The following is a 16,162-nucleotide window of genomic DNA, read 5'->3' as shown; positions in this document are numbered from 1 at the left end:
AAATGAGCAAATATAAGTTGTTTTATTGCAGTAGAAATTATGTAACAGGTGAGTACTTTCACTGTTCTAGAAGGTTAAGGGTTGGATAAGACAGACCTAAGCAACAGAAGGAGACTGTGACAAGTCAGATAAAATTTTAAAAACTTTAGGTTGATATTAAATGGAAAGATGTATTCTAAATCCTGCAAACTTTGATGGAGCAGAAAATAGCCCTTAAGGCTAATGCTGCAAATCTTGAGTTACCTGCAGCTCTAAAATTTAATCAGTGTGGTTCAATTGAGAACACAATCACCCTTCATGCAATATTTAAAAAAATCATGAGAAATTTGCCAATCTGAAGCCTTAGCATCCAGTGTAATTCCTTCAGTGAAAGCACAGAGTGCTGCCTCTGAGTTTGGAGGCAAAACCAGCAAACACACTCTCTTAGTAGGCCATACAAAATAATTTCAATTAAATTTACACTGTATACATGTACTGTATTGCCACTAAAGTAAACCAGAGATACAAGAACTTTAATTTTGATATAAAAGTAACATGAATTGATCGTCCATAACAGAAAAGGGCTAAGACAGATGTCAAGGGGAGATGTACACTTTTTGATATGTATCATAAACATTATAGTTAGGCTATTTAACTTTAGCAATAACCACAGCACCAGGTCTGTCTTTAAGTAGTGTCAGAAGGCACTGAATATAATCCATACATAAATAAACATGAAAATTCACTGACTGATTAATCACTAGATCTCCTAAATCCCAAGTCCTAGAATTTTGAAATTTGGCCAAAGTAGCTGGCAAGGTCCTTTTAGCCCTGTGTACTAGTATTGACAGGAAATGATTGTTCAATGTATTTTCAAACATAGACAACAAAAAGAGAAAGAGAACGTCCTGCAAAAGACTCTGATGTTAATTAAAACAAGTATCCCACATTCAGGCTTAAAAAAAGAAAAGACAAACAGAATGAAGCATTTCTTGACAAAAACTACTGTCAAGGGTTCTTACTGATTTCTTTCTTTCTTTGTTCGATTTCAATTGCTGTTAAATTTCTTTAATCAAAAAGGAAGATGATAAAAGTGTTATATGCATTTAATGTGTAGTATCATACAAATCCATTCACTCATTAAGGATGAAGTATGCTGCCAAATATGTAACAGCAGATATCAATTATTTTAATGAGTGTATATGGTCTTCTAAACTGAAACTTTAGGCACATACATGTTACATTATTCAGTTATTTTTTTTTTACAGGGCAGATCTTGTATGATGTTACCTATGCCAACATTGGCAGATAACTACAGATACATTGTTGGATATTGTCAACAACACAGAATTCACATACTGGTGCATTCTTAGTGAAAATGAGACTAACACCAGACTGAGACATCTGCTAGGGATTCCCATGGTACCCTCATCAGACCAGCCATTTCTGTAAATTTTGTGTGTCCAGGCAACTGTGTCTATAAATACATGAAGGCTGAAATGTTCCAGGAGAGCTATAGAATGAGTGAGAATTACTCTTTTGAGAAATAAAGGACAGCTGAATATGATGAGCAAATGTTAGACACATAAGAACACACAGAAATTAAGTTTTACCTTCCTGAGCTGCCTGAGACTGTTACGGTTACTGACTAGCTCAAACTGTTACATATGCAGCCTCAACTGCAAATTATTAAGCATGAATATGAACTATTTACTCAGAATTAATAACCCTTTCTTGTTTATTTGACATCTTAAGTCAAGAAAGTTTGTTAGGCAGTGTATTAAAATTATGAACAAAATAAATAGGCTTTTACTATAAAACCTAAGTTTTGGAAGCAGACATGAACACCCTAGGACAAGGGATTTTTTTTAGTGTTAGAGGCTTAAAGAAAAACTAATACTAACATTTACATTTTTAATATATCGACATACCATATTGTAAAGTTTTATAAATCATACTAATCTGAAACTGATAATAGTAAAGGAGTAAAGATTTAGCATTGGTAAATTACAATGTAGTAGGCAAATCCAGAAAAAAGTGGTGGGACAAAACAGCAGAAAAAAAATAAAAGTAAATTGCTCTTTAACATACAGTGTTAGGAAAAAATAGGGTAGGCGGGGCATATTTGTGAGTATAGCATCTTACCTGGTTTTTCCTGTAATAAGAATCTTTGTTGGGTCCATGACACGGCAGGCCAGCCCAGCAGTATGAATAGTTCGAAGAGCTGAGCTAAGTTGGACAATATATGCCCAGATAAGTGATTCTGGTAACAGGCCTGCATGCTGCCGTGGAGGTGGCCCATCATGCTGACCTGCTGGTTAGGAATGATAACAAAACACATCATGTGGTTTTCAATAGTTAAAGAGACACTTAAAACTGTAGCCCATTTTTAAATCTCCAAATGTAATTTACTGTATATACTGAATTTACATTTAAAATGACGTTTTATAAACATTTACATTTTAAATTTTTAATAATTTTTTAAACAGTATCAACATATTTTAGAACCATATAAAACAGTAAGAGGAAAATAACATTATTATGTATAAATTAAGAAAGAATGCCAGATTAAATACATTAGAAAATGACAAAAATCTACTATTTCACAGTAAGATTAGTTCTTGGAGAATCCTGATGCAAAATGTATTGCTAAAATTTTGTAATGACTGTTTTCTCCAGATGTTTGTTAAATATATGGAAACTTTAAAAACACAGCAATAAATAACCTTAATATTGAAGATCCTGTATACAAAATTATAAACAGAAGCTAAAATTAAGTGTGTGTAAATGCTATCATCCGTTAAAAATATAAAGAAGGAATGACAGTCAAGGTAAAACTGTCCTTAATGTTCTAAAATGCTATTAAGGCCTACAGTAAAATATAACTTTCTGGATTACTGTTACAGCAAACAGCATTATCCCTTTGGTATTCTAGCAGGTGGTGGTTAAATATAGTTGCCTTTTTCTGGCTATGTACAATTATCACGAAACTTTTCACCACATCCCTATCAACAAACAGTAGGTTGTTTGCTGGAAATTAATAGCAAAAAAACCACAATGCCTGACTAAAGGACTGTCTGCTTTAATAACCACAGTCCCAGTCTCAAATTTTAAACGGTCACTTTAATTTGTCTGTTATATTTACAGTTCCTTCAGTATCACCATATTGAAAAACCGACATGGATTGCTTCATATTGGCTGAAATGTGCACACAGTAATAACAAATTTAATTTCAAAAACAGTGCAAAAAGGAATGCAAGAAATTTTACACAAAGTGTAAGTGACAATATATTGCGTACAAATAATTAACTCCCTACAACTATATCATTAAATTCCTTAAAACAGGCAACATGCATAATATAGTGTATCTAACAGAAGAATGTAATTCAGTGTTTTTTATGTAGTTTGTCATTTTAAAGTTTTCTTTCATATTCAATTACTGTAAATAGCACCTTGGGTTCTTCAAAGCCCAAATTTGGACTGACTTTTTTCTGTCTTTCTTTATTTTGAGTCACTTATAAAAATTTTCCTTGATGTATTCAAAGTCATTATTTCTTTCGCCAATAACTAAAAATCAACAAAAATGTTCTGTGCTTATGATAAAAGATGTCAATGATCTTTTCAAATGCACACACATGAGAAAACTTGTTGATATCCAATTATGATAAATGTAGACTAGTGTTTTTCGTTGGGCTGGCGCCCTGCCCGGGGTTTGTTTCCTGCCTTGCGCCCAATGTTGGCTGGAATTGGCTCCAGCAGACCTCTGCGACCCTGTAGTTAGGATACAGAGAGTTGGATAATGGATGGATGGATAGACTAGTGTTCATAAAAGAGCTAACTATAGGAGTTTCTTTTTTTAACAACAGGATGATGAAAGTTGTATCAAATTACATGTTTGCACTGTAAAAAATGGAAACACTATCACAGCACCACCATTACAACTCAGCACCTGAAAAGAAACCAAGAGAATGTGCTGAGAATAAGTATTTTCAAAATCCTTTTTGCTATAAATAAGTTCAATCATGGATAGCAATGAAGCGGGGATAAATGTTGTGATTACCCTGTTCAGTGGCTTAACTCAAGTGTTTGCAACAGTATACTATGACTAGTTAAAAAAAAGGTCTGGCTACAGGCATTTGCACCAATCTGTTTGTCACAGCAATCTATCGTACTTCACTGAAATTATGTGTCATACAGGGGAAGGGTTTGAACTGCTTGCTTGAGGGGCTGCTACCTTTGGCTATTAATTGATTGGAGTCTTTACCAAGGACAAGAATCTCAAGGTGGGAGGTTATGTAAATGATCAATGTTCTGACTATAGTAGTAGCTAGTTTTACTGTTCCAGGAGGTTGAGGAAGGCTGGCATAATCCAAAGAAGGATATGATGGGTCAGGGAGATATTTTAATGGTTTTAATCTGGAAAATCCAAGTAAATCCATAGTGACTGTATCTGTATTATGCCAAAATGGGTTAATACACTATCATAATGTTTCCAAAGCAATGACGGACGCTTGTTTCAGAAATTCATAATTCTTCTGTAATGAAAGTAAGAGGTGAACACTATTTGAACATCAGTAAAGAATAATGTGCCTTACTTCAAGAGTTTTAAGCTTTAAGAAAGCATCACCTTTCGGCAGGGGTATACCTGTGTGTCTCCCTCCACTGTGGCTTCTCTAATAAAGTTTGTTAATAGATCTAGAGGTGACGGATTCTGCAGTGATTAAAGAATTTTAAAAATGATGCACTACATTAGCTGGATCAAAGATGGAAATAAGAATCTTTCACAATTACACTGACAAATCTGTAAAGTATAATGTTGCTAGCTGTAATCTCAGACCCTCCGTTTCTGACATGAAAAACTCACTAAATAGGGATAGGGAATTGCCAACAAAACAACAAGAGGGCAGTATGCCCTAAAGCAAAGTTCTAACTGAACTGAAAAATTGCACAGAATCTGAAAGCAGTAATCCACTTTTTATTCCAAGATTTTGCTTAGGAAAAACAATAATCATTAATTCTGTGAAAAAACAACACCACAAAAGTACAGATTTTGGCTAACAAGATAAGACTCATGAGAATGTGAAATAAGGGTGGAACAACACTATACCAAAATCTCTTCTAAGAACAGAGAACACAGCTTATCCAAAGACATTAACTGCGCAACACAAAACTGAGACACTTGGTCAAAAAGTAATCCTTTTCAGTGATGAAAAAATAATACACGCTGCTTTAGTCAATTAGTGAAACTGGCTAAGTGAACTCAGCATTGCTTCAACATTCAGAACTTCTGAAGAGCAGATCTGAATAGTAGACAAAATTAAAACTGGAGAATAGAAAATCACTATACATGCAGATCATTATCAGTTATGCAACTCATTAACTTAGCTGCTTACTAATGTCTGGTAATTACAGTGAACTGAAGTTGGGTAAAAACAAAGAGCTCAAATCTGAGAACCAGTCTGTGGACATCAAAATTTGTAAAGTGCCTCTGCAAAACATTCTGGGTAAGATTACATTCTACTATTAGTGTCCACCGATGAATAGATCAGGCTCATTTGTATAATGCAAGATATATTTTCTAATTGACTGGTGTGTATTTTTTTTTTTTTTTTGAATGGACATTCTTGTTTTGTTTTTATACTCATACCAACAGTAAACTAATGCATTACTAAATAAATAAATAAAAAAAAACTCAAACTTGTAACGTAAGACTTTATTTACTCATTTCTCTGTTATACTCGAAACTACTCGCAGGCCCCCCTTCTTGCATCGACAATTCACCCAATTCAAAGTGGAGTAGATAATTTTGTTTTAAATATTTAGCATGCAACATCACCAGTTCTATTGTGTTTTCACATTTACAGCAACTGTAAATTAATGCATTAAAGACAGACAATGATGCAACATTTGATCAAAATTGCATTTTTCCTTTTTACTTACTGACGATATATATATCAAGTTCCAGCAAAAACATGTGTGCATTAATAGCAAAGTGCAGGCACATAACATATTTTATACAATTCTTTTGTAACATAAAATAGTCCTTATATTTCGTCTTAAACTGTTACATATACATAACAATTCAGTACACTAAAAGGTGACTTTTTTTGTGCAAATGTGGCGTGTATAAAGTAAAGAAATATTCAATAAAGTGTAAGGCTAAAACATTAGGAATAAATTTTTTTCTTAAAGAATTTGCAGAACTGAATTGCTATACATTAGTATGTTCTATTTAACTGATTTTTCACTTGTATTTGAAGCTACTGATGTAAACGCAAACTGTACATTATAATGAAAAGCAAAACATGGTTCCCTGTGCCAAAAAACACCTAAAGAACTCTGACTAAGAGAAACAATGAAACAAAGATTGGCAACATGTCTGGAATAAAGCAGGCACAACTAATACCACTTCAACAGTGAAGCACAGTGATGGCAGCTTCATGCTGTGAGGTTGTTTTTCAGAGGCAGAGACTGAGAGACAACACAGGGGTGTCAAAAAGCTGAAAGGAGTAAAGTATAGAGATATGTTTAATGTAAAACTGCTCCAGACTGCTGTAGACCTTACACTGGACCAGATGTTTACCTTACAACATGACAATGACCCTAAAGTACAAAACAAAGACAACACAGGAGTGGCTTAGAGACAACTCTGGGAATGTCCTTGAGTGTCCAGGAAACATACAGATGTGAACCCAATTGAACATCTCAGGAAAGACCTGAAAACAGCTGTCCGCCGACAGCCTCCATTCAACCTAACAGAGCTTGAAAGAATCTGCAGAGAAGAATGGCAAAAAAAACCCCTCAACATCTAGGTGTGGGAAGCTTGTCATGTCACACCCAAGAAGACTCTAGAATGTAAATGCTGCCGAAGGTGCTTCAACTCAGTACAGAGTAAAAGATCTGAATACTTGAGTCAATGGGAATTTTTTACTTTTTATTTTAAACAAATGTGGAAACAATTCTAAAATTAAGTTTTCAATTTGGTATCCTGAGATATTTAGTGTTGCTTGATGAAAAAATGAATGAAATAATTTTAGTACAAGGTTACAAAATAAAAAAATGTGAAAAAAGGGAAGGGGTTTGAATCATTTCTGAATTTCCTGCACATCTGTTGCTGCTGAACCAAATATTCTTGTAAAGTCCAAATTTCTTTTAGTTTTTGTTAGCCAATCTTAAATATTCAATCTTTGTTCCCTATCACATAGTAAATGATGATATGATGCACTATATACACTAATGAAAAGCCTTCAGTAGGTGTTTGATTTGCAAGGTCTCAGAATTATGCCTTCAGCATCAAGTTTTTCATCTTTGCCTTGTGCTATCCATTTTCTAACGTGCTTACCCATGAAACTTTAAAATTTATAACAAACCAGTAGGCAAATGTCCCTGAAAATTACATTTATAAGTTTAAAATGTTCTTACTTAGTTGAAGTCGATTTTTGTTTTACAGCTATTTATCTCACTTCAAGTGATCTTCTGAGGTCTGCGCACACTGCTAAAGGCAGGTTTTCTCCATAGCAATGCCATTAACATGGGTATTTATTTTACAAGCCATGGGACAGGTGAATAAACAAAATACTCTGAGATATCTAAAGGGTTAGATGAAAAACATGTGCACAATGCAATGTTTACATTCTTTAATCTGCAAAAATCGGTGACTACAGGAAAAGTAAAAACTGCACAATGTTATTTACATTATGATATATGCATTGTTCATATGAAACTATTAAAGAAAGAAAATTAATGATATTTACCCCATTTCCTTTTTGTGAAATATGAATCTGCACTGGGATCATTGAAATGCTTGTTAAACATGGTCTCTGCACCAGCATGAAAATCATAAGCAAATACAAGAGCTGCATATAAATACAAGATAGAAAAATGACAATGTAAGTATGTATGCAAGTTACAAATAACTTATTTTAAACAACACTTATTATGAAACACCATTCCAATGTGCTTTATAAGTACAGATGTGAAGTAAAACTGTATGAATGTTTTTCACTTGTAATACTGGCTGGTTTAAGTGACTTTCTCAGTGCAGCATTCAGAATCTGTAACATGGACCAAAATAGCAGCTTTAGAGTTTATATACTAATACCTAAAACACTATACTAAAATTACTTGCTCAAGGAAGAGAATAAAAACTAATAGCATTGTAGTAGTATACATAGTCATTTTGAGGTTTTGCCATATTAAACTAAACTAACTAAATACAATTTTGTATTTTACAGATTTAAGATTTTAGTTGCAAAATCTTCCGATGTACCTGGAACAGTTATGAGGAATTAGAATGTGCATTACAGACCATATGAGACTAAGAAAAGATCTACCTAATCGTTTCCATGTGGCAACAACTAAAGAGTTATTTAAGGTTAATACACTGAAAGGAAAATTAGTTTTAAAAAATATTCTTATACCATTTGTAACTATTTTGCTAAGTAAATATACAGTGCCTTCAGAAAGTATTCCGACCCCTTCACTTTTTAAACATTTTGTTATGTTGCAGCCTTACACTTAAATTATTTAAGTTAATTTATTCCCTTCATCAAGTGGACACTCAAAACAGAATAAAAAAGAAAAACAAGACTTTATTTTAAATAATTTTGCAAAAATGTATAAACTGAAAAATCACATTGACACAAGTATTCTCATATCTCAATACTGAGTTGAAGCACCTTTTGTAGTGATTATTTAGCCTAACGTCTTCATTACTATAATGAAACAAGCTTAGCACACCTGGATTTTGGGATTTTCTGCCATTCCTCTCTGCAGATACTCCCAGGCTCTGTCAGGTTAGATGGAGGCTAACTGTGGACAGATATTTTCAGGTCTCTTCAGAGATGGATCAACTGTGTTCAAGACTACACTTTGACTGGGCCACTCAAGTACATTCACAGAGATGACCCTAAGCCACTCATGTGTTGTCTTTGCTTTGTGGTTGGGGCCATTGTCCTGTTGGAAGGGGAACCTTTGGCCCAGTCTGAAGTCCACAGTGTTCTGGAGGTGGTCTACATTATGGATATCACTGTACATTTCTTCTGTTAAGCTTCCCTCAACTCTGACCTGTCTTCTATGGCTCTGAAAAACAAACCACAGCATGATCCTGCTACCACTGTGTTTCACCGCTTGCACGGTATAGCACAGGTGATGGGTGGCGCCTGGTTTCTTCCAAATGTGATGCTTACAGTTGAGGCCAACAAGTTCAATCTTGATTTACTCAGATCAGCAAATTTTGTTTCTCATAATTAAAGTCCTTTAAGTGCCTTTTTGCAAACTCCAAGTGAGCTATCACGTGTCACTTGGCAACTTAGCCACAAATCCCAGATTGGTGAAGTGTAGTAGTGGAGGTTGTCCTTCAGGAAGTTTCTTCCATAGGTTTTCTGGAGGTCAGCCAGAGTGACCATAAGGTTCTTGGTCACCTCTGTTACCATGGCCCTTCTCCACTGATTTCTCAGTTTAGCTAGGCAGCCAGTTATAGTTGTTCCAAATATATTCCATTAAAATTATGGATGCCACTAATATGCTGTTGGAAACTTTAAATGCTACATCATTTTTTGTAGCCTTGTCCATATCTGTACTTTGACACAATCCTGTCTCTGAGGTCTGCAGGCAATGTCTTCAACCTCATGGCTTTGGTTTTGTTATGATGCACATTGTTAACAGTGGGATCTTATATAGACGGGTGTGTGCCTTTCTTGGTCATGGGCTATTGACTGAATTTACCACAGGTGGACACAAAACAAGGTGTAAAAACATTTCTACACCATGATCAAAAGATCGTCATCTACTGTCCAAGAACCAAATTTCAAGTGTCATGACAAAATGTCTGAATACCTGTGTGAAAGTGATATTTTTTATTTTTAATAAATAATCCAAAAATCTGGGGTATTAGGTGTTGTTTAATCAGGGAAATAATAAATTCAAATGTTGTTAGCATAAGGCTGTTTCACATAACAAACCGTGAAAAAAGTAAAAAGCGTCTGAATGGTTTTTGAAGGCACTCTAAATATACAAGAAAATGTTTACAAGTATGAAAATACACAAAGTGAATTTTAGGTCCTTATGCAAAGTTTAACAAATGTTATAAGACAATGTCTGCTTTTTAGAATAACCAATCCACCCAAAACTACACTTTGGCACATATAAATTGATTACATACAAATATATTTAATGTAAGCTAGGTAAATAGCAAAGGCACCAAAATAAATAAATTAAATTAATTGATAACATCTAATTAAACAAAACAGCACATTCTTTAGTAAACCTCTGCCAGCTTTTAACAAAGGTATTTTTTAAAGTGCAAACTGAGACAAAATAAGTCTCTATGACCGTTACAGAACAAAGTTATGTTTTCTGGGTAGATGATAGTACCTGGTACTTCCACTCCTTTGCTCAGTCCAACTGCTTGGAGTTTGTTTTAAAACACTTCTACTACTAAATAATTAATACTATTCACAATACAGCTAAATAAATGCAGAAACTATAAATGAGTATTATTAATGCTGTAAAATTCTCTTGGCCATATATTGTGCATATATCCTGGGCTTACATGCCATTTCAGTACCATTTTTCACCCACTTGTCAATATCCTTATCCTTTCATTGTTTTTGGCATAACTCCAGGTGTCTCATTTTGCTCTGTTCCTAGTATGATTACCTAAATTATTAGCCTAAAATGTAATTATGCCAGACTGAAGGAATCTGAACCATTTGACTATTATGGCAGGATAGAGATGTGTTACGCTCCTGACAAGTAGCATCTGGAAACTTTCTGGTCTCTTTACTAAGTTTGATCATATAATTATTTTGTTAGGTTTTCTTCTTCTTTCATTTGAATGCTTTTTGATGGAAAAGGGAGACTTTAATGAGACTAAAGTACTCAACAGACAGTGTATTTTAAACGTATAAGAACTGTATCTATTTAGTTAATACACGTCATCCTGTGCTTTCAAAAATTAATTCAAACAATAAAATAAAGTTAGTAACAGTATTGTTTATTAAAAAAACCTTATGACTCAACGTCAACTAAAAGCCTCAAAAGTACTGGAGATGAGAGGGAACCCCATTTAACAACAGTGAAACACTAATTCTAAACTTGCAATGCACAGTTAAAAACAAATGCAAATCAAAGTTATAGCAAATATTTAAGATTAAAAAGAATCTCATAAATTATGTGGAGAATGCACAAATAAAGGGAAATATTTGCAGAAAATAAATTAGGCTAATGATTATTTAATGAACTGCTTAACACAGTTTCAGTGGGGAAAAAATATTTAATTTTAACAAACAATAATCAATTACCCATGAACAAAATGCCTGGCACCTTAAAGATAATAATGAAATTACAAATTTAAATGGAGCCGTTAAATTTAAGCATCCGTAACCTAAAACTGGGCGGCACGGTGGTGCAGTGGTAGCACTGCTGCCTCGCAGTTAGGAGACCCGGGTTCGCTTCCCGGGTCCTCCCTGCGTGGAGTTTGCATGTTCTCCCCGTGTCTGCGTGGGTTTCCTCCGGGCACTCTGGTTTCCTCCCACAATCCAAAGACATGCAGGTTAGGTGGATTGGCGATTCTGAATTGGCCCTAGTGTGTGATTGGTGTGTTTGTGTGTGTCCTGCGGTAGGTTGGCACCCTGCCCAGGATTGGTTCCTGCCTTGTGCCCTGTGTTGGCTGGGATTGGCTCCGGCAGCCCCCCGTGACCCTATTCGGATTCAGCGGGTTAGAAAATGGATGGATGGATAACCTAAAACTTCCAAAATCCAAAAAGTTCTGAAAATGTTAAAAATCTGAAACTTTCTGAGCACTGACATGATGCCACATGTGCAGCTCAGACCAATATAAATGTCATAAGCTGGTACTTACCAATTATTACCAATATCTTCAATCCCCCTTTAAATTCTGAGCTGAAGTGTGAAGCAACCACTTCACAAGTGTCTGGAATGGGTTTAGGAGGGGGTGCAGAAGACAATGGGGACAGTGGCGATACAGGAGCCACAGGTGCATTAACACTAGAATCCCTGAAGCCTACGAAAATATTTGTAATACTGGGCCACCTTAAATACCCTTGCACCTCTTCAGCAGCATCTTTGTTTCGCCAATGTGTCACTTTGCACAACCAGTAAGCAGCCTGCTATCCCATCCCCCACCGAGGCGGCTGAATAATGTAATTATGACGTGGAGTGTATAATGTATGAAGACTGAAGTTCAAATATCAAATAAACACTTTCACAAAAGGTATAACAAAACAAGTGTGCATTTATTTAAGAACATAATCGAAGAAAAAGAAACTGTTCAACATACATGTTACTAGCAATGTGTAAAGACTGAATCCCAACTACCAATCAATACAAAGTAGGCACATCCACTTGGCTGATGCAAAGGTAAGGCGTGCTGCCTCATAATCAAAAGGTTGAGGGTTCTATCCTGGGTCCACCTCACATACCGTTTTGAGCAGTAAGCTGCTATTATTATTACTATTACAGTATAAAATAAAAACATACATTTGATTTGAGTCTGTAACCGCTGGTGTAAATTTATGGTACTTGTAAAAGTTAGCACTGAAGGGATAAAAGCAGACACACAAATGCAACTTAATCATTTCTTCTTGGTGTCTTGTTGAGCAAACAGACACTGCATTGTCTGTGGTCGATGTTTCTTTTCCTTGGACACAGACATTCACATCAACATGTCATCTGTATGATTTTTTTTTCCAAGAATCAAAGAATAAAACTGAATAAAAAAATCACTCAAAAGACATATTGATAGGAATGTCCTTGTGAGAGGAAATGTAACATCTTTTACAAGTACCATAAATTTACACAGGATGGTACAGACTCAAATCATATGTACTGTATGTTTTTGTAATAATAGCAGCTCACTACTCAAAGTGCTAAATACAGAGAAGACACAGGATTTGAACCTATTACCTCACCATTGCTAAATGGTAGCTTATCCACTGAGCAGACCAGTGACCAAACAGCGCTACTTCTGTGACAACTGGTTGAAAATTAAACACACAAACACACATGTATGCAAATGTCTTATTTTGTATCAACTGATAGTTGGGCTTCAGCAACAGGTCAACACAGCAATTACTTTTTCTTCAGTTTTACTCTTGAATAAAAGCATACTGTACTTGTTTTGTTACACCTTTTGTGAAAGTATTTCTTGGAAATTTGGGCTTCAAACATCCTACACTTCATGTCAAAATGATGTTGTTACTATAACATATTAAAACATTTTCTGTTTTACCGGTATGTTCAGCATTTCTTGCCTCCCATTTCCTTTGTCATTCTACATTTACACAGATTGTTGACGACACACATGAAGCGTATGTATTTCAAATCACAATATTTCATCACCTATATAATTCCTTAAAAATGCATCACCTGATAAACACTTCTACAGACTTCAATTGTGAGGATTTCAGCAGGGTGATGCCTTCATCTGACTGAATGGTGGGTGGGGGTGTGGCAGTCCACATTCTGCTAAACCACACAATTGCAAAACAAAAGCGGGCTATTATCACAGTGATAAGAAACTATGAACTTCTTGACGTATGTCAGGAAAATTTAAGGAGGTCAGGGACAACAACAAAAATCGCAAGCGTCAGGGATTCTAGTGTTAAAAGTGTAAAATGTAGGATAATAGCTGTACAACACTTCAAAATGCTGCACAGGAAGGGGGAGTCAGCGGTTCAAGAACAACTGCATAGCAGTTCAGAAGTGTTGCTGGCACCCACACAGCTTGGAGGAACCATAAACTCCGATGCCCATTTGGTTCTAGTTTGATATCAACCATCACCACCTCTCAACCAACATGCATTACACACTGTGTAAACCAAAACACAGCATTGTAGGTGGAGAACGAATGAATGTAGTTGTTTGTTGTTGCTGATGTTAACAAATAATACCGGTATTCTACTAGCACTTCAGTGCACAAAGTTCATTTCAGACAGAAAATTATTAAACATATTGTTTAAAATTACCCTCAGGCTATGTAAACAAAGATGTATTATGAAACATAAATAAATTGTGTCAAGACTTGTGCATATTCCAAAATCTGATAATATCCAAAATACTTTTGGTACTAGGCATTTCAGAATAGGAATGCTTAACCTGTACTATTCTTTGTTGACATTTTTATCAATAAGTTCTACTTTTACTTACAAATCTTGTAGAAATAAACTTACAAGAAAAGTTTAGACAACCTATTTAATAATGCAGCAGCATTAAAAATCTATAGCATACAACTGCTCTTAATTCATGTCCACATTCACATTTCAAAAGTTAAGAGACTTAAATTATGAATTAATGAACAAATAACCAACTTACAGTGTTCTCCAAATGCTTTTGTTGTAAACACTTCCCTTAATGTAACAAAGTTGGAATGCTGGATTTTCTTCCACATATCTACTAATACCATACATTTTGTATTAACAAGACGAAATCCTACAAGACAAAAGAGCTATCAGTATTCTGCTAGGATATTTTATTCTAAAGAAATTATTAATACAAAGTATACATATAGTTTATTCCACTGATAATATATTAAAAAATGATTAAGGTCTAAATATCAGAGAAAGCAAACTTGAATATTTAATCATCACACATAAACCAGTGAGACATTCTCTTTTGGGTATACCAAAATGGTAAACTCTACTGCTTCACTGTTAAATACATACATTTGCAGCACAGCATTGAAACCTATTCTTGCCTACAATTAACTCAAATAAATAAAACATGGTTTTATTTACAATGTTTATCTTAAATTTTTTATTAACATATTTATATATGTTTATATATGTATATATATATATATATATATATATATATATATATATATATATATATATATATATATATATATATATATATATATATATATATATATATATATATGTATATATATATATATATATATATATACACACACACACACACACACACATATACAGTGGTACCTCGGTATACGTCTGCTTTGGAATAAGTCCAACTTGGTATACGTCCTGTTTGGACACAAAAAATTTTGCTTGGTATACGACCTTTGTTTGGAATACGACTCGCGTGCTAACCTTGTTTACCTCTCTCGAGACAAAGCCACGACTACCCACGAGCGTTAGTGCGCCAGTTGCTAGCATTCAGTGAACAACCCGCGCTATAACTCTCTGTGAACTTTCACGTGTGTGATATAGCAGGTCCACAGCTCCTGTCAAAGTCCAGCTTTAAAATAAATAATCACCGCCTCGCATCTTGGTGAGGGGGCGTGGTGGTTATGTGGCTGAAGGTTGTCAGGGCGATTAGCGATGTGGGCGTTTCTCACCAAAGTGCACTTGTGAGGGACCGTCTGCATTCATGATTGTTCCTGGGGCTGCTTATCTTGATAAACAGAAGCGCGAGTCAGCTAGAAGGGGAGTAAAATGAAAAAAAGGACGGGAGGTTGAGTGCGTGAGAGAAAGAGAGAGCGCTGCTTATCTTGATAAACAGAAGCGCGAGTCAGCTAGAAGGGGAGTAAAAAGAAAGAATGGACGGGAGGGAGAGAGAGAGAGAGAGAGAGAGCGCGAGCGAGAGTGCACATGGATGAAGTGGCTGAAGTAGGTAGAGTGAAGGTCAGCTGCAAGTAGGGCGACTCCCCAGTTGGGAAGCAGGGGGGCCGCCAGGTAAAAAGGCACCGGGCTTCTTCTTGTGTTTTTTTTAAAGAATGCTTCCTGCTCTATTTTAACTTCGTTGTTTTTAAGAAGACTTTTTTCTATTGTTTTTAACCTCCACGTTTCACTTCTGATTTTATGGATTATTTATTGGAACTTTGGAGACTGCACTTTAATTTGAACACCTTGTTTTGTTAATCTATACTAATAAAAGGCAAAGCCCTCACTCAATCACTCATCACTAATTCTCCAACTTCCCGTGTAGGTAGAAGGCTGAAATTTGGCAGGCTCATTCCTTACAGCTTACTTACAAAAGTTGGGCAGGTTTCATTTCGAAATTCTACGCGTAATGGTCATAACTGGAACCTATTTTTTTGTCCATATACTATAATAGACTTCTGCTCGATGCCCGTGGAAGGCGGAGTTACGCCTCCCACGTAATTTAGTGCCTGCCCATATAAGGCCGTCCGTCAGCGGCAATCCAATAGAAACACTGCCGCTAAATATTCACGGGTGAAGGATGAGATGGTCAGGGT

At 35.4% G+C, this 16,162-nt stretch overlaps 1 protein-coding gene across 2 annotated transcripts in view; it reads right to left on the bottom strand.

The window, feature by feature from the left end:
- pan3 (poly(A) specific ribonuclease subunit PAN3) overlaps positions 1-16,162 on the bottom strand; it is a 214,232-nt gene that overhangs the window by 85,524 nt on the left and 112,546 nt on the right. The window contains exons 10-12 of one of the 2 annotated variants that reach the window (XM_039745503.1): positions 14,314-14,430; positions 7,734-7,835; positions 2,125-2,293 (exon numbers count right to left, since the gene is read on the bottom strand). In XM_039745503.1, coding sequence (XP_039601437.1) covers positions 2,125-2,293; positions 7,734-7,835; positions 14,314-14,430 — 388 coding nt within the window. The remainder of the gene's footprint in view (positions 1-2,124; positions 2,294-7,733; positions 7,836-14,313; positions 14,431-16,162) is intronic. The other variant, XM_039745505.1, reaches the window with a different exon arrangement.

The sequence above is a fragment of the Polypterus senegalus genome, chromosome 2, assembly GCF_016835505.1.
Source record: "Polypterus senegalus isolate Bchr_013 chromosome 2, ASM1683550v1, whole genome shotgun sequence".
Lineage (NCBI taxonomy): Eukaryota > Metazoa > Chordata > Cladistia > Polypteriformes > Polypteridae > Polypterus > Polypterus senegalus.
Note: the sequence above shows the minus strand (reverse complement) of the source record. Positions and strands in the feature narration are given on the sequence as shown.